General features: G+C 49.0%; 1 protein-coding gene across 1 annotated transcript in view; it reads left to right on the top strand.

The window, feature by feature from the left end:
* The first annotated feature begins 247 nt into the window (after nt 1-247).
* The window catches only part of Mtcl1 (microtubule crosslinking factor 1), a 105,562-nt gene continuing 86,419 nt past the window's right edge, over nt 248-19,390 (top strand). The window contains exons 1-3 of the mRNA XM_051190899.1: nt 248-1,724; nt 11,093-11,317; nt 11,967-12,125. Of these exons, the coding sequence (XP_051046856.1) occupies nt 696-1,724; nt 11,093-11,317; nt 11,967-12,125 (1,413 nt within the window). The 5' untranslated portion in view covers nt 248-695. The remainder of the gene's footprint in view (nt 1,725-11,092; nt 11,318-11,966; nt 12,126-19,390) is intronic.

The following is a 19,390-nucleotide window of genomic DNA, read 5'->3' as shown; positions in this document are numbered from 1 at the left end:
GGCCCCTCCACAGCGCCCGCACCTTCAGCGTCCCCGAGTGGCCCGCGCTCTCCCGCTTCCCTCCCTCTATCCCAGCATCTTCCCTCCCCAGCCAGCTCTGGGCGGGGTCCCTCGCGCATCCAAAGGCGAACAGTGGTCCTTGGCGGCCCGGGCGCGTGGGCACGCGGGCTCTGCGTCCCCAGAGCTCCGGCCCCGCCCTCCAGCCCGCCCCGCCCCTCCGCTCCCCTCCCCGGCCGGGTGGCAGGAGGCGGGGCGTGCGCGCCGGGCTGGGGACGGAGGGGGACGCGCGTGCAGCTTTTCTCCGCCCGAGCCGCCGGGTGAAGCCGTGGCTGCCCGTCTGTCCCCGCGGACTGGCAGTGGGCGGGGAGCGCGACGCAGGAGCCCGGCGCGCGCCGCCAGACAAGTGTTTTGTGTGCGAGGCCGCGGCTGCCTGCGAGCTCTGAACGCTCGGCGCGGGGGATGCGAGCGGCCGCGCAGGCGGCTGTGCCGGGAGGACCCGAGCGCCGTTGACCCCAGCGAGGGGAGAAACTCCCCCGGGTCCGCCGAGTGAGGGGGAGGGGACGGCGGGAGCGCGGGGCGCACGCCGGGCGGGGCAGGGGCTCAGTGATGACCGGGCGCGCGGGGAGGCTGCACGCCGCCGCCGCCGCCCGGAGCATCTGCCGCCTGAGCTGCGGATCGCGGCCGCCGCCCGGGCCATGGAGACACTGAACGGCCCCGCGGGCGGCGGCGCCCCGGACGCCAAGCCGCAGCCAGCCGGCCAGCATCACCGCCACCACCACCTGCACCCGCTGGCCGAGAGGAGGCGGCTGCACCGCGCGCCCTCGCCCGCCAGACCTCTCCTCAAGGATCTGCACACGCGGCCCGCTCCCGCCACCCCCTCTGCGGGCCGAGCCCCGACTCCCGCCGCTCCTCGCTCGCCCAGCCTCGCTGGCAAGGCGCCGCCGTCTCCCGGGCCCCCGGCCGCACCCGGCCGCCTCTCCCGGCGCAGCGGCGTAGTCCCCGGCGCGAAGGACAAGCCGCCGCCGGGCGCCGGGGCCAGGTCGGCGGGCGGCGCCAAGGCCACCCCGGGGACCAGGAGGGCGGCGCGCGCGGGGCCCGCGGAACCGCTGTCCCGGGCCGGGAGGCCGCCTGGGGCCGAGCCGCCGCCTGCCGTCGCCAAGGGCCGCAAAGCCAAGCGCGGCCCCGGGACGCCGCCAGCTCGCGCCGTCGGGCCCCCGGCTCCCGCCGCCCGGGTCCCCGCCGTGACCCTCTCTGTGACCTCGGTGGCCGGATCGCGTATCAGCCACACGGACAGCAGCTCGGATCTCTCGGACTGCGCCTCCGAACCCTTGTCTGATGAGCAGCGCCTGCTCCCCGCAGCCAGCAGCGACGCCGAGTCGGGGACCGGCTCCAGTGACCGGGAGCCCCTGCGCGGAGCGCCCACCCAGAGCCCCGGAGCCCGCGGGCCGCCCCCGGGCAGCCCCGAGCCCCCCGCGCTGCTCACGGCGCCCCCTGTCGCTGGTGCCAGTCCCGGGGGCCGTAGCAGCCCAGGCGGGGCCCCCTCAGGCTCCCCGGGACCCGGTTCTCTGGAGGATGTCGGGGGCCGGACGCCGCCGGAGAGGACGACTCTCGGGACCCCCAGGGAGCCCGGCTTGGGCGAGCAGCCCCGGCTCCTGGTGGTGGCCGAGGAGGAAGAGCTGCTGAGGGAGATAGAGGAGCTGCGTTCGGAGAACGACTACCTCAAGGTGAGCGGCCTCTGGGGTGTCAGGGGTCTCGGAGGCCGACCCCGGGTCCTCTGGCTTCCCGGGGGCCCTGCGAGCCCAGTCTCGTGGGGTCTCATTAACGCCTTACCCCCTCCCCTGGTCTGCACCTCGCTGCTCCCCAAATCCGCTAGGTTGTGGTAACTTAACCCAAACTTGTGGGAGGACCTGTAGGTCTGGTTTTTAACCCTTGGCTCTCAACTGTTTTTACAAGTCTTGCGTGTCCTCGCCGGTGCCTCTTGGGTGGCTATAAATCGTTCTCAGTACATTGACCCATGCACTGCCACCTGTTGAGAATTATCTAGATGCCCAGCCCTGACCCTACACGTGCACTTGTGTTTGGTGGTGTTTCCAGGTGCCGGACTTAGCCGCAGGTCCTCCAGTGGCTTCAGAAAGCTGGGCCCCCACTCTGTGTCCTCCAGGTCTTTAGGAGGCCGGGTCCTTTTAGTGATAGATAATAACAATTAAATTCAGACGTAGGGCCTTGAACTTGTGGCCTGTGTTCAGGTACAGCGATATTTTTGTGAGCAGCCCTTTGTAAGTAACCACAAGTAGTCTTTCAACACCCGTGTCAAGAAAGGACACACCGGCTCTTTCTAAGGAACCGCAGCCTCCCACACCCCTGAGTGTTTGTTACCCAGTGTGGCATGCTAGCCCTGGTCTTGTCTTGTTAGCAGTGGGGTGGATAATCGGACTCCATCTTCACTCCAGGGCTGGCCTGTTGGGGGTGAGTTAAGGACAGTTGAGATGATTTGATAAGAGAAAACAAAGGGGTAGTGAAAGTGAACTAATTTGTTGTGGCCCTCAGGTTAGTAAATAACTCCAGGAGTGTAAATCTTAAGGTCTCGTTGATTACCCTGCACAGAGCCAGGCTGTCCATCCATGCTTTATATAGTGGGGTTGTGCGATTTGTTTAGTTAGCAGGTGTGGAACCTGCCTGCTGGAGGTTCAGGTTTTTGAGGTGATGGTAATGAAATGGACAGTTCAAGCTGGAATGCACACCTTAGCTAACACGGTGGGTCTCTGAACCCAGATCGTTTATCAGAACTTGCTCTCGAGCCCAGTAATTAGGTTGTCATAGGCAGAGCAAGGCACACAGGTGGAGTCTAGAACAAGCGCTTGGGGATGGATGCTTCTGATAACGCATTTGCTCTCGCCGCTTGGTCTTATGTAATAGGCAGCAGAGTGCATTTGTTTCAAAGGTGTGGGTAGAAAAGGCACCCTAACCCACAGCCTCTGACCTGGGTTCTGCCAGACCCAAACTGCTGGGTGATGGGAAATGGAGTTTTCTTTAAAGAACCTGTTTGTCACAGCACTCTAGGACCTCAGAGCAGGCAACCTAGCCATGATTTCTAGGCTAACTCTCGGATAACCGCTTTATTTGTCTTGCCTACTTACTTACTTTTAAACACACGATGAGATCCCCAGTGAAGGAAAACTGTGGTCTGACCTCGGAGTCTGATTTGGATGCATTTGTCTTTCACTGGGCCCCTGCCAACGTGGACTGGGCTTGGCCCACATCCTCACACCCCACCCTGCTAGGTGTAGAACTCAGGGCCTGAGCACACTAAGGAAGATCTATGCTCCTGCCTCCAGACCCTGCTGCTGCCATATCACAGCTCCAGTTCCTCAGGCAGGATGAGACACTACGCCTTTGAGCCTTTGAGTCGACCCCTCAAGAGCCTGCATACCAGGCTGCTTGCATACCAGACTGCACTCCACTCCTAGCAAAGCTGGCGTGTACTATGCAATGCCTCAGAGCTTTTTTTTTTTTTTTTTTTTTTTTTAAAGTTTTCCCAGGGGACCTCTGTTTTCTTAGATGAAAGGCCCATAATGAGTGTGTCTCACTGCCCTGTGTTTCAAGGGCTACAGAAAACCCACTGCTAAGGTTTGATTTGCAAGAAATGTTGTGTTGCTGCATCCCAGGGAGAAAGTGTCCGGCCATCTGTTCGCTGAGCCTGTGGAGTCCATCCTTCAGCCTTTCCTTGGACAGCAGGAGAAAGAATTGCTTAGACAGGGTCTGAAGGAGAGCAGGAAGCCGAATAATTGCCTGTGTATGTATGCCATGTGTCTGCTGGGTTCTTCCAAAGCTTGAGTTACATATATAGTAGTTCGATTTCCAACTAATGGACTTTCCTACAGGTCAGCAAGCCTGCCCACTTGCCTAGAAATTGGTCGGACTGTATAGCAGTGGCCTGGAGAGGTGTGGGCCATAGTCATTCCTTTTTTTGCACATGGTAGCTAGACTGTGTATTTCATAAACTTAATTTTGCCTTTTGCTTATTGATGCTGCACTGGGGTACCATGTCTCCCCCCCCCCCCCCACCATGGTAGAGGAATGTGTGACCCTTGCACGGAACTCCTGAGATGGCATCTGTCTGCAGAGATTTTTATGTTGATAGGTGCTGGATGGTTGTGACTGCTCGAGGCATTGTGTTATTTCCTGAGCTGTCACCATGGTGGTGCAGGGCTTGCAGAATTAACTAAAGTGTCTGGAATAAGAAAATAAGGTTGACGTTATTTGGGGAGGATGTCTCGTTGCTAAGGGAATTGAAAGGGCACCTCTTGCTTGAGTCCACTTTCTCTTCTGCTGTGTGGCATATAGGGTCTTCTCTGACCGTCTGCTCTCTCGCCAAAATTAGATAATTAGATGAGAGAAGCAGACTGCCTCAGCTCAGGTGGCTTGCCTTTGCATGAAAATACAAGCAGAGGCACACTTGGGGTGTCCTTTGACCTCTGATGAACTCACAGATAATATTCAGAAATTAAGGCCAATGCCTTTGGGTCTTTTCTAGACAAACCCAGACAAGTTTCTTAATGCTGAGGACAGACTTCACAAAACGCTGGCTAGGTTCCTCTCTGCCTGTCGAGTTGCTTGAGTGCTCTGGGACAATCAGACAATCAGGGCGGCTCATTGTCGACATATTAATTATGCCCTCCATCTCTACGGCCTTTTCAGGGGTAATCACCGAGTTCATTGGTGGGTTTTGAAAATGCTCTTAGCAGTCTTAACTTTTTACTGTGGTGTGCTCACAACCTGCCCCCGGACAGTGGGCACTCCATCGATGTCCTGCATGGCGGCCCAGTGTTAGGATAGGAAGGGCTGGTTCTTTCTGCTCTGAGTTAGAAAGAATCCTTTTACTTAAAAGGAAAATGAGGTCAGGTAACTGGCTTCTCGGGAGGAGTGATCCCTTAAAATAGGCCATTGAGGGTTTAGGTTTTCAGGAGATGATGTGGATTGAGCCCCTGTCATATACAAAGTACAGACTTGGCACCAAAAGGTTTGGGGGAGACTTCTAGTTTGTTCCATTTGGCTGGCTGGATGGCAGGAGGGTGGGGTGTTGGTGCAGGAAGAACTGGCATCTCAGTTGCTGGAAGGTGGACTCCCTTCCTTCCCTCCCCTCCCCTCCCCTCCCCTCTCTTCCCCCTCCCCTCCCTTCTTCTCCTCCCCTTCCCTCCCCTCCCCTCCTCTCCCCTTCCCTCTCTTCCCCACCCCCTCCCTCCTCCCCCTCTCCTCCCCTCCCCTCCCCTCCCCTTCCCATCTACTACTTTGGGGCAGTGTTAACATGGATAGTATTTATTCTTCCCTGACATTCTGCTTCACATAGGCATTCTTTATTCAGCCATGAAAGCACCAATATGCTAATCTTAGGTGGCAAGATGTTGTGGTGGGACAGTAGCCACTCAGCTGCGGCTGGACTGTCACTTGGTAAACAATAGTGGCAGTCCCTGGGCCTGCCCATCTACAGCTGGTCCTCTGCACAGAGCACTGCCATTGTCCCAAAGGAAATGAGGCGGATTACTCCTATATGACAAAGGACAGCAGTTTCTGCTTTGAACTCCCACAAGAGGAGACTATTGCAACAGCTTAAGGCTGTTAGTGTTTCCCACTGGGTCTGTTTGCAAGGAGTTGTTAAGGTAGGAATAGTTACTGATCTTAAGTTCAGGTAAAATGATGGATGCATTTTGTTATGGCATTTTCACACCATTAACCTTTGATTAAGGGAAATGAGATTTGAATATAATGGTTAGTGTAATCTAGAGTTTGGTTAATTATATCAAGACATCCCGGATTTGGTTTTTGTGGATAAAATTGTTTTACTCACCTGTACGCATGGCACCCAAAACGATTCCAATTTGATTAGAGGCTTGATTCATTATATGTAGCAAAGGGAAACCACTGGACAGCTTCACACAACCTCAAGAATCTATTTTATATGAAATATTTTAAAAATGTAGTTAATGGGCAAGGGAGGTGGCTTAGCAGGTCATGGCAGTTGCTGCCAAACCTGGGTTTGATCCTTGCCACCCACCCACCCGTCTCAAGTGTGTGGTGCATAACCCTCCCCCAAGAAGAAATACAATGTAATTTATTGTTTTTTACAGGTCAAAATATGTCATAAAAATGTAGTTACAAACTTAAGTAGATTTTTTTTCAATGAGATAATGGCATAATATTTAAATATTTACAAGATGCTAAAAACAAACTATTGATTAAGAACACCCCCTCCTTCCTTTTTTATAAATCCCATGTGTAAAAGGACATCAGGGGCTGGAGAGATGTCGCAGAGGACCTGGGTCCCATTTCCAGCACCCACACTGCACCTTACTACAGCTCTGAAGGGTCCCATGCCTTCTGTCCTCTGCACACACTCGGTTTACATACATTCATGCAGGCATATACACATAAGTAAAAAACATCAGCAAATCTTAAAAAGAAATGTGTGCATGGTGGGAGACATCGGTATTTGCCCTTCACTTTCTATATGGAGATTATATCTGTCAGAAACAATGCATGTTCTGCTTTGTTTGATAGTCCTAAAAATTAAAAAAAAAATGGCCGACGTCTCTAATGTTCAGGAACATACTGTCCTCTGGAGTTTAGCATGTCATCAGAAGTTAATGTAGTGTAGTGTTAGCTTGAACAATCCCAATCCACCATGAGCCCAGTCCGAGTCATAGTTAGTACCTTTTGTGTTTCAGGAGGCTGCCAACATCTTATGTGGTAAAATAATTTTCCTCCGGGGTAACTAACGACTTCCACTGGAAGATCATTGACCATCACAGTTTCCCAGGCCGTGGAAAGAGTTGAAATGCCAGCCTCAATTTACTGTTGAAACAAGCTTGCTGTGGCAGGAAGACGTTTGAGCTCTCATTTGAACGGGTTCCTGGCTTCTGAGGCTCTTTGCGCCTTCCCTGGCTGCTGCTTGGTTTTCTCAAACACCAACCAATTGCTCCAGGGGATGTGGATTTGTTCCCATCCACTCTCAGGCTCCAAATGCCAGGCAACTTTTCCTAATTGACATGGATGTTGGGCTTTTAAAAAGTGCAATTGTAGGTTTGCTACTGTTTCGTCTGCCCTGCCTGTAACAGCTAATTTGCTGTGTTTACTAGAAGCTGGGGTGTCTGTGGTAGCAGACAGCCATGTTTGCAGTTAACTTTCCCTTATTAGCTCTGAGACATAGATTACAGCGCCTGCCCTCAGTTCGGTTTGTCTCTAAAAATGGAGGTTTATTTTAGGGTTAGCAAGGAGGGTTAAGAGCATCATATAGGGTGCCTTCTGTTTCAGAAATTTATGTAAAATATGAGGTTATGGAAACAGTGGTTGAAATGAAAATAACTCTGGTCTTTCTCTAGTTTTCAATCCTACTAGTGTGGGTGGTTATTTGTGCCCAGAATAAAATTATCTGTTTACATATGGCCTGTGAGTGATTTGGAGGTATCAGCATAAAAACCGTGGCTCTCATTTGAAAGGGACCAAGAAGAGGTTGTTCTGGAGCCCTTTGGAGTGATCATGCCCGGGAGCACAGATTCAGGTTACTCCAAATTCCATGTTCTAACATGGCAGCAATTCCCCTGGAGTCAGATGCGAAGCAACCTTAAAACCCTGGTGGGTGCTCCAGAGAGGCGGTTACAGCTATGGGGGAGATCCCGGTGCTTTGCTCTTGGATTGATGGAAGCTGTTGCTCTTCGAAGTAAATAGCTTTTAGGGGACTTTATTTATTATCACGAGGTGTTAGTTCAGATACAGAGTGGGGCAGGGCATGGCTGTCCCAGAAGGCTAACACTAGCCCAAGATAAAGCGATTAGCTCTGAACCTGCAAAATCCTCGTCTCCCCACAGCACTGAAGTTCCAGCCCGTCCACCAGTGTCTGCAGCCGCAGGCTCCTTCCAGGGACTTCATTCACAGAGGTGAAGGTGCCTCTTTTTAGCCAGTCATGGGTATTTACTCAGGCATAGCCAGCAGCAGGGGTAGACGAGGAAACCCTGTTGTCCTGGGTGAAAAGTAAGGACACTTTAGTATCTGAGAACTGTGTCTTCTATTTTATTATGCAAACAGCATTTTAAGAGCTGGACAGTTCATTCTAGGCAATCATGCCTCTGCCTTTTTCTTTCTATTTTATTTGAGGCTGGGTCTCACTGTGTAGACAGTGGTTCTGAGCCTTCCTAATGCTGTGACCCCTCAACATATTTAGTTCCTCATGTCGTGGTGGCCTTCCCTGAAACCATAAAATTATTTCCATTGCTCCATGACTGTCATTTTGCTACAGTTATGAGTCATAACGTAAATATCTGTGTTTCCCGATGGTTTTAGGCAATCCTAAAGGGGTAATGACCCACAGATTGAAAACCCCTGATAAAGACCATGGCTCCTGTACCTACCTGGCCATCATCCTGAGTGCTGGGATTAAAGGCACCACACCCAGCACAATAGTTCAGTGTTAACATAAAACAGTCTGTAAGAGGGTGAGATTTTTATTTTTGGGCATTAGAAAGTGGGTGAAGGTTTCTGTGTGTGGTGCGTGTGTTTGTGTGTACACTGCATGTGTGTGTGTGTGTGGCATGTGTTTGTGTGTACACTGCATGTGTGTTGTTCAGGCAGGCATACACATGTATGTGTGTTCATGTGGATGCCGGAGGTTGATAGCTGATTTTCATTTTATTATTACTAAACCCGGAACTCACTGATTGGGTTAGATTAGCTGGCCAGCAAGCCACAGGAGGGGGTCCCGTTGATCTGGGACTGCTGGGAGGAAGCTGCAGACTGGGATTAGGGGGATGGGCTCCCACGTTTGTGCTAGCTGAGGTGGATGGGGGAGCATCTTCCTCCCGAGCCTGCCTCTAACCTGTTTCCACGTGTCTCCTTAACTTCATCTTTACCCAGGATAATCTCGCAGGGCTGAGGCCCTGACGTGGGGAACCTTGTTCTTTATTGTAAGTAAATCCCCAGCGTTAAGAACAAATCAGGATTAGGCAGGGTGTTGAGAACCCCGAGAACCCCGGAACAAACTGAATAAATAAATAGCAGGGCAAAAGAGGCTGGGGGAGGGGCAGTCAAGTGTGGGCGGGGTGTCTCCTTCCTGAGTGTCAGCATTAACAGAATAAATAAGAATAACTGAGAGCCTCTTACTCTGTGGCATTTGAATCAGCAGTTATTAAGCACGCTATAATCATTTCTAGAATGCTTTCCTCAATGTTCTCCCCAAATTGCTCTTTCTTGAAATATTTAGAAATACTTCATATTCGGTAAAATATATATTCTGTATACTGCAGCTATATTTACTGGCTTTGGGGGGGCGGGGATGCTTTACTAGGCCCCAAGATTGGAGCAAAGCAATGTTGCAGTTAAGTTTGAGTTGCGCTGGCTGTGTTCATGATTTGGTCTCTCCTACGTGTTGATGATGTTCCTGTGTGCTCATGTCACAAATGTTTTCTGAGCGCCCGCTGTGCACCTTATGCTACCTGGGTGAGGCCCAGGGGACAAGGTCTCAGGTCGCCAAAGCTCACTTTCGTGGTAGGTTGAAAAACACGAAGGAGAAAATAAATGCACAAATAATACTAAATGGTGATAGGAGATGGGAGGAAAGAGACGGATAGCCAGCCGGCCTGGGGCTGGTCACAGGGCCCCATGTACTTTACACATCATGGGAGGGTATGGGATGGGAGGGTGTGGTCCCCATGGCCCCCATGGATCTAGGCAGGGGTATTTTTAGGGGGGTAGAAAGGCAGGTGAGGTGTACAGTCCCTGAGTGGCGTCCTGGAGGCTTTGGTAGTGGACAGTCATTGGATTAACATGCTAAAGGTTAACTCTGCAGCTGTAGAATTGGAGGGATTTGGAGGCCTGCTCGGAAACGGGGAGCCCTGAATGGCTTTGCTTATTTGTAGGATTGAGGCCGAAACCTGAATTAGGATTGGGATTTGGGAGCCTGGGAGGAGAGTCTCCCATGGAGGTGATGATAATTCTAGCAGGAGTGGGGGCTGTAGGTTGGGAGAGCTGGGAGCCACCACGCTCGAAGCCTCAGATAAGGAAGTGGTTTTGTTCGTAATTCTAGAACCAAGCTCACCTCATTCCTTGGGAGCTAGAGTTCCTTGGGCTGAGGTTGATTTTACAGACAGGCTAAAGACAGCAGAAACAAAGAACAAAGATCAGTCTGGGTGTCTCAAAGTGTCTCTCCCTGGAAGGCAGGACCAAGGAGACAGAGCCAGAGGAAAATAGCAGTGTACTTCTTGGGTTACCGCAGGTTACCCTCCTCCTGATGAAGATGAAAGCATCAGGGAGTATGTCACCATGGCATCAAGAGTGGCCTGTTTGGGACATCCTGATTTTTCCGAAGGTCACATAACAACACAGTTTTGTTTGGTGGGGGCATGGGAAACAGTATGATTTTATTTTGATATTCAGACTGATCTGTGTAGGGGCCTAAGGCCAGACAGAGCTTGGCATAGAACAGTGGACTCTTATCATTTTATGTAATGTCTTCTAGCATTTAGAGAATGCTCATCTTTATAGTAAAAAGGGGAGGTATGGGAAATGCAGGATAGGAGATGGGGGAAAAATCCTAAACTCAGTGTGCATTTGAAACAGTGGAAACTGTTTCTCATTACATAGAATCACTGACATTTGTATTGTAGAATAGAATTTTAGAGTCGTTTGAAGGCTTGCTATAATTCCAGGGCAATCGACAGTTATTATCCTACTAAACTTTATGTCCACCGATGGGGTGAGGTCTGTCTGGTTTATCTTAGTACCTAAATTGTGCCTTTGGCTTGACTCTGAAGGCTTAGTTATTTGCAGAACTGATTTCACCTCTGGAGATGTCAGGAAGTAAAGGAAGCCGGTAAATTGTAGAAGCTGTAAGGAGTCATGTGACTGTTTTAGATCCTCAGTTCGGTAGAATACTTGGTGACATTATCATCTCATGTGAGAGTTTCCAGGCCCTTGCTGTTTTATGTGGTATGGCCACGGGCTGATGGGTACATGTAGGCATTTGACATTTGGTGTATTGGGTGGAGTGGGGTGGGCCCGTGGATGCAGCCGGGGTGCGGCTCACCTGCGGTGTCTGGATTCTTAGGATGAGCTGGATGAACTCCGAGCAGAGATGGAAGAGATGAGAGACAGCTACCTAGAGGAGGATGGCTACCAGCTGCAGGAGCTCCGGAGAGAGCTGGACAGAGCCAACAAGAACTGCAGGATCTTGCAGTACCGACTCAGGAAAGCCGAACAGAAAAGCCTGAAGGTGGCAGAAACAGGCCAGGTGGATGGGGAACTTATCAGAAGCCTGGAGCAGGACTTGAAGGTGAGCAAGCTCACGGGGCGTCCCATCCCTATAATCTGAGGTGGTAACTCCACACACCCAATATGTCTTACATACTGTTCTTGCAGAGGACTCGATTCCTCTGCAAGAGGAATCCACACGGTGGTTCACAAACACCTGTAATTCCAGCCCCTCTTCTGGTCTCAGTGGGCATCAGGAATGAATGTGGCATACAGACATATATAGGCAGACACCTCTACACATAAAATAAAAATGTTTTGTTTTGTTTTTGTTTTTCCAGATAGGGTTTATCTGTGTATCAGTCCTAGCTGTTCTGGAACTAGCTCTGTAGACCAGGCTGGCCTAGAACTCGCAGAGATCCACCTGCCTCTGCCTCCCAAGTACTGGGATAAAAGGCATGCACCGCCACAGCTATAGGAACACTAACTAAGACTGTGTTCATTATTCAAAGTGTTTGTGTCTGAAAGGGTTGAGAGCATTTCAGATGTTCAATTTTTGGGTCAGGGAATGCTCGACATGTAGAACTTTCTTCCATTATATATATATAGGTCTGTCGAGTATTTCCTGAATCCTTGCTATGACTAAGCTAAGGATTCTTCATCTGGGGTTGTCAGAATATTCCCTTAGCATCCCCTCAGACTTGATGATTATCCCCGAATATCCAATGCAGGTAGCCAAAGATGTGTCCGTCAGATTGCACCACGAACTGGAGACGGTGGAGGAAAAGCGTGCTAAAGCTGAGGACGAAAATGAAACCCTCCGGCAGCAGATGATCGAGGTGGAGACATCCAGACAGGCCCTGCAGAATGAGCTGGAGAGATTCAAAGAGGTACTGGGGAGACATGGGGGCAGTAGTTGGCTTTGCTGGGAATTAGGGACTCATTTTTGTACTGGAAGATAGGAATCAATAAACAGTGGGGGGATATTGGCTCAGTAGCTAAGGAAAAAAAATACACACATGCGCACACGCACACACATGTACACCCACACCTGTGTGCACACACGCACACACATTTTCATTATAGTCAAGTAAAAAAATAAATCACATAAACACACAGATGCAAAGGAGATTATGGAACAAAGATTGTAGGTTGCTTACAAAGCCAAAATATTTGCTCTCTTGCCTTTTACATAAAAGGCTTTGGAACTCTTAATCTAAATCCATTTCCTATCATTTCTATTCAAGTGAACCAACTATTAATCCCTTCAGTGTGTCCAAATGTAGTGTATTATTGCAGAATTAAACAGTAGCCCCCGCCCCTGCCGAATTTTTTTCTCTTCCAATGAGCTGGGAGTATATTATATTTGTCCATCAAAACTCTGTAAACATCTGGGTATGGTGGCTCATGCATTTTATTCCCAGCACTTGGGAGGCTGAGGCAGGCTGATAACTATGAGTTCAAGGCCATCCTGATCTACTCAGCCAGCTCTGAGCCATCCAAGACTACATAGTAAGGGCCATGCCTCTAAATAGCAACATCAGAACCCTCTGTAAATGGATACATGCTACACGCAATGCTCTTTTGCACACACATATCTGTATATTCGTCAGCCAACGTGACTCAACACAGATACCTATCTATATATAGGTATAGATATTTTCGAATGTTAGAGAGTGCTTATTCTAGCAAAGTAGTCTGGAAAAAAAACACATTCCATTTGCATACGGCAGTGTAAATCCTGACGACTTTCTTTCTGACTTTGTTAGAAGATGGAAGCTGGGTGTTTTCTGGTTCAAGCCGGCCTATGACCTGCTAAAAGCCTCAAGTAGCAGTTCGTGTCTTTTGGGTACATTTCTTGTTTCTTCCCATCATTCCCCACCCAAATGTCCAGCACCACACCTGGTTAGGCTCTGAGCTCTGAGGCTGAAGACATGAACGTACAGTCCCGTCCCTCAGGGTACCCAGGGCTTTTTTGTTGTTGTGGCGACAGCAGAGCAAGGATGCTGCCGGGACTCCTACTGCCCTTGCCTCTCTCTGCCTCCCAGGTGCTGGGACCAAAGGCGCCCACCACACCTGGCGCTGATACCTTTCATTGTCTGCTTTTCCTTTCATCTTACAAGTCAAGCCCTACCCGTGTGCATAGAAAATAGTTCAGAAATTCCACCCCTCCTCTGCCCCCCCCCTGCTCTCCCTGCAACTTACCCTTTGGCAGAAGTATATTTCAAAATTGATCTGGATAGATGTTTTGGTATTGATATGTAACTACATATATTCTAGTTGTGTACACATATGTAACACATGCATACTCATATATGCATATAAACATATGCATGTATGCATACATGCATGTATATAAGTAGGTATATAAACATATGTGTATGTATGTATATATGTATGGATACAGTGATACCAGGGGTTTCTAGGACCCTCACAGATATTGGAGTTCAGAGATGCTCAAGTCTCCAACATGAAATGGATAGAACTTGAACACATGTGCATATTCTAAATCATTTCTGCAGTGTTCATAATGTCTAATACAATATAGTCACTATATGAAGAGTTTATTTGTTGTTAGGCTGTGGGGGGGCTCATGCCTTTAATCTCAGCGCTTGGGAGGCAGAAGCAGGTGGATCTCTGTGATTTCAAGACCAGCCCAGTCTACAAAGAGAGTTCCAGGACAGCCAGGACTGTTACACGGAGAAACCCTGTCTCAAAACATCAAAAAAAAAAAAAAAAAAAAAAAAAAAAAAAAAGAAAGAAAGAAAGAAGAGTTGATTTGTTAATGTTGTTTAGAGATGTAGTTAGGTTGACAGCAGTATTTTTGGTGGACTATTTATACCCCTGGTTGGTTGAATCTGCCAGTGTGGAACACAGGGATGCAGAAGACTGACTACGCACACATATATATTTTTAAACAAGGACAGTCTGCATGCATGTGTTTAAATGGGTTGTATAAGACTTGGAATTCCTTGGGAGGGAGACGTGACTGCTGGTGTTTTACATGAAAAGTACAGCCACAGGAAGCAGGCCCATCTCGGTGCCCCATTCAGGCTCAGGCAGAGTGAGGAGTGGAGAGAAGGGGTCAGCCCCTCCCTGGGCGTTAAAATGACACAGAGGGGTGGCTCAGTTGAGATGGAATAAGCATTTCACCCCCGGAGTCACAGTCGGCCCAGTGGGACGATATTTTTATACCAAGCTGCTACAGGATTGCATAACGTATAGGCATCTCCTGAGGGCCACACACTGGCAGAGGGTGCTGGGCAAAGAGAATGATGGAGACAGGATGTAGGATCCCAAGGTGGTGGAAGAGAGATTGCTGGGAAGTGCCAGCTGTTGTCCCCAGAGATGGATTGTTTTCACAAAAGCTAAACAGGACACAGTTGAGTTTGGCTCTGGTGAGCTGGGTTCTTCATTGTTCACCACTGACAATTAGTAGATAGATGCACGATGACCCAAAAAATGCAAGGGCTTTTCCTGCTCCTGAATAACGGAGTCCTTGTGTGGAGCTGACTGACCTCAGACAACCTGAGCATCTCTGCTGTGGTCCTTCAGTAAAGCTCCGTGGTTTTCATATTCCAGGGGCCTGGTAGACACCACCAAACCCAAACATTTCCTATTACTGTAAGCCTCCTTCTGCCTGTCCCAGGGTCCTGTGGTTCCTAGGGCTTTCGGTGGTAACAGTCTCTACCGCCCCCCCCCCATCTTCAGTGATTTGCCACCAGCTTTGGATTGCTGTTTTTGGTGATAATTGGCTTTGAAAATTTTTTGTAATCAGGTGAGAGGTTTCCAGTAGTTATGGGAAAGGAAGGCCAGCTGCCTGTGGGTTTTGGACTTGCTGTGGGAGTGATGGGCATTTTGGAACCATGCAGACAGAGGCGGTAATTTTATACCACATGTGAATGTACCAAATGCTATTGATTTATGCTCTTGAAATGGTTGGTCTTATGTTAGGCGAATTTTAACCCCTTTCAAAGCCGGTGTTCCCCTGTCATACTTTACCAGTATTTTGGAAGAAGATGCGGGGTGGCAGTGTGCATTAAATATGCATGGTTTCTAGTCCTCCTTCCCATCTACCTCCCGGAGTTCTGGCAGTCTTAAACAAACGTGCCTGGGTTCTCAGTTGTCTGACTCCTTAATGTGTCACAGGGGACCAGTACTTCCTACCTGGCCTTTACTTTCTCTCCTCCTTTCCCCACCCTGGATGCAGATAGGGATAGGGTTGTCTAAAGTGTGACAAAGGACTTTCCCCCGGTCCTCTTTAAATGAAAACAGGTGTGTTGTGGGAAACCCACTTTGTCGTTGATAGAAGAGAAGACAGGCGGGCTGACCTACCTGGCCAGGTCTATTGGTTGCTCCCTGTGCTCAAATACTCACGGTCTTTGCGCCCAGGAACCAGACCCCTTGCCCTGCCGCAGAGCTTGGGTAATTGCTCTCCTGAGCTCCCCAGTGTTTGTTCACAGATCTGCCACCATATCTCAGAAAGTGAAAGTGTGTGAACTCGGCTTCCCCTTGTCAAAGATGGTCAACCTTATGTTTTCCCACTCTACAGTACCACCCTCCCCCAACAGTTTTGCCTACAGTTATATACTAGACACAAATAATAGGTAGCCAGATTAGTTGGCAGTTTCTAGGAACAGAGATATGTGGAAAGGAGTATTGAGAGATAAACTGGATATCAGATCCCATTGGTTTGTAGTTGTGATTTCGAGATTTGGGATGTTTGTAACAGAACGAGCCCTCCCGCTGGGCCAGTGGTAGAATTGTGGGATTGAGGCGAAGGAACAGGGAAAGAGAAGACTCAGGAAGAAGCCTGGTGGGTGGCGTTCAGGTTGCCGTCCTGCGAGCAGTCATGCAGAGGGCTTTTTCACATCGGTAGTAACTGGCTTGTTCATGTTATTTTCCTGTTCTGTCTCTCCTGGTTTCTCTGGCCGTCAGACAGGCTTGCACTTGGAGTGTGCTGTGTGGAACTTCAGCTGGAGAATTTTATTGGTGTTTGCTCTGGTTCACTGAGTCTGTGCAAATAAGCGGCCTCATATATTTTATTTAATAGGAGTCACAAGAGCCACTAGAAGCCAGAGGGCTTTTGCAGGCCACCTATTCCAGACTCTGGCTGTGATGTCATTGTGGGTTTGTGCTTAGTAAGCAGTGGTTATAGTATGCTGGTGTGTGCAGGAGAGGTTGTGGCTACCCTGGATGGAGCCTTTCATGTAATTCCATTAGAGTGAAGTTTTAAAACTTCAGCTTCTCCCACGGCAAGGAGAACATTTTATACATTCAGTATGCAAAAGTAAAGGTTGGAAGAAATAATGTTTCTCTGTGGAATCTACTATATTTTTAGCCTTGTTTGTTTTTAATTGTTTTGCAGCCCATCCTTGTATTGCTACAGTTTGTAAAAGTGTATTCATAGAGTTTTTTGTATACTTTATATTTGGTCTTATTGTAATTATAATTCAGGCTGTTGTCAAACCCTTGCTTTATGTATTTTGAAACTGCGTTTTAAAATCCAAGTAGGTTTAGAACTTTTGGGATAAATGACCCTCATCAGTTGGCAATGGGGGTTGTTTTATTCTAATTTTGCTCCTAAGTCTCAACTTTTCTCATTTTATGGTCTCTAGTAAATGTATCTTATTGACACTTGCCTGGGATAGCTTTTCTGTGGTACCTTTAGTTTCTGATTTTCTATGATTACGTTCTAGGTTGTTATTTTTTTATGAACCTGAATATAGCAATATTTTTTTTGAAATGATATCTGAGAAGCACTTTTGAACCAATGAACTTAACTCATTTATGTTGTCGTGGCTGTTAATAGAAGTATTGATTTCTTTCCGTCATTGTATTTTGTGTTCTTTGTTTTCCATGCATTTTTTTTTTGTTTTCTTAAATGTTGCCTTTTCCTTGAGTTTTTAATTCTCATGTTTCCTCTCTATTTCTGATGTTAATGTGACTCAGTTATTCCACGTGTGTGTTTGACTTGAAGTTTAAAATTGTTACGCTGCTTCTTTTCCCAAGTAAGATGTGCATCTCTTAGAGCTAAAGCGCTCTGCCCTTCCCTGTCATTATCCGTTTAGATTCGTCTTTGAAAGTCACCCCTCTTGGCTGACATGCCTAATGGTAGTGCTTATTTTCACTGATTGGCATGTTTATCGGCTTGTTCCTTTCTCTGTCATGCTTGTGTGTGTACTTGTTTGTGTGAGGGCACATCCTCCTGTGTCCACTAGCATGTGGAGACCAGACACTGATGTGGGGTATCATCTCTCTTCCCACCTGATTTTCTGAGATGGGTTTTCTCCCTGGAGCTGACGGAGAGAGCTAGTCTGCCTGGCCAGCAAGCCCTTGGAATCGTCCCTTCTCTTCCCTACGGCTGGGATCCTGGCATGTTCCAGGATGCCCAGCTTTTTATTATTATTAATATCTATTGTTTTGGGTTTTCAGACAGAGTCTCTCTATATAGCCTGGCTGTCCTCAAACTCATAGAGTTCTGCCTGTCTCTGTCTCTCCAGTGCTGGGATTAAAGATGTGTGCCACCATTCCTGGCCTTTATTATTGTTGTTGTTGTTGTTATTATTATTATTATTATTATTATTATTGTTATTTAATGTGGATGTTGGGATCTGAACTTGAGTCCTCATGCATGCATGGCAAGCACTTGACCTACTTTGTTCCTGAGTATTCCTTTCTCCTGTTCTTCGCTGTGATTTGTTGCTATAGAAGCTGGGAGTTTCGATTAGTAAACAAGCTCTGAAAATGCTTTTGCTTCACACTCAGTTGAAAGATGCTGAGGTAGGCGTCGTAGGAGTCCGTGCCCACTCCCCCCTTTCAGTGTTGAGACTGTGTCTGGTCCTGTGCGTGCAGTCACGTTCTCTGAGTTCATGTGTGGCTCTGTGCGTGCAGTCACGGTCCCTGTGAGTTCATGCGTGCACCAGTCCTGTTTTGGGACACACTCTTTCCTGGGAGTCAGCAGGCCTCTCTGGCCTCTGTAGTCTTTTTGTCTAACCCTCTAGATAGATCCTTGATCTCATAGGTGAGGGGTTTGATGAGGACATCCCATTTAGAACTGAGCTCCAGAGCCCCTCACTGTATGGCTGTTGTCCAATTGTGGTGTCTTCCTGGAAGAAGAAACTTCTCTGCTGAGGGTCGAGTGATTCTCTGCTCTATGGGTTTATGAATACGTTATGAGGAGTCATTTTTATTGCTGTGTTTCTTTAGCAGAAAAATAGTGTTAGGTTTTCCTCGAGACCCCCCCCCATGGCCCCCCCCAGGCCCCCCCCCCAGGCCCATGACCTATTCTTCTCCCAGGTTCTTGGCCACTGTCAGTATCGGGTATGGGCTCCATCTCTTGAGTACCCCTAAATCCAGCCCAACAGCGTTGGTTTTATTACACCAGTATGTGTTGCAGGCAGGTTGCTGTTGTAGGTCACAGACATGGTTTATAGCTGTGTGATATGTATCGAGGGTTCCTCTTCCCCTCTTGGTGGTATGAAAAGTACCTTCCCGCACCGTGAATGCTCGTCATTAGCAGTGGAGCTTCTAATTGGACACCAACTCAGCTCCTGTGTGTTTGGAGATGAAAGCGCCCTCAGGGATAGGGCGTTGCCATCAGATTGTCGAGAGCAACCGACAATCAGTTGGACCAATCTGCTATTGATGAGACGTAGCTCTTCATTTCCGGCCTGTGGTAGAATGGCGTGTGTGAATAGGGCCATCAAAACGTGCATTCGGGGCCTGGTGGTGCATTCCTTTAATCCCAGCACTGGGGAGGCAGAGGCAGGTGGGTCTCTGAGTTCGAGGCCAGTCTTCTGTGTCATGTGTGCATGCCCCTCTCTGAGGAACGAGAAAGTCTACCATCGTCACCACACTTGCCCTAACACATCCTGTGTCAACCACTTACTCATCCCTGACAGTGGAGAAGTCTTGTCTTTTCCTTTTCCCCAGGTTCAGCTAAACAGAAACTTGCGTTTGTTGTGTTTCATTGAGCATGTTAGCTATATGTTGGGAAGAAGGGTCACAGTAGCCCGACACACTGGGATTCCTAAACTGAGTGTGACCATGGGGTTTGGAGGACATTGTCAGGACAGCAGCTCTGGAGCTTTGAGTGGCATTTGTCTCTGCTCGCCCCTGGCTGCGGGGCTGCGGGTCTGCTCGCTGCTCAGCT

Source organism: Phodopus roborovskii, unplaced genomic scaffold (assembly GCF_943737965.1).
Source record: "Phodopus roborovskii unplaced genomic scaffold, PHOROB, whole genome shotgun sequence".
NCBI classification, from domain to species: domain Eukaryota; kingdom Metazoa; phylum Chordata; class Mammalia; order Rodentia; family Cricetidae; genus Phodopus; species Phodopus roborovskii.
This window is presented reverse-complemented; position numbering and strand designations above follow the sequence as displayed.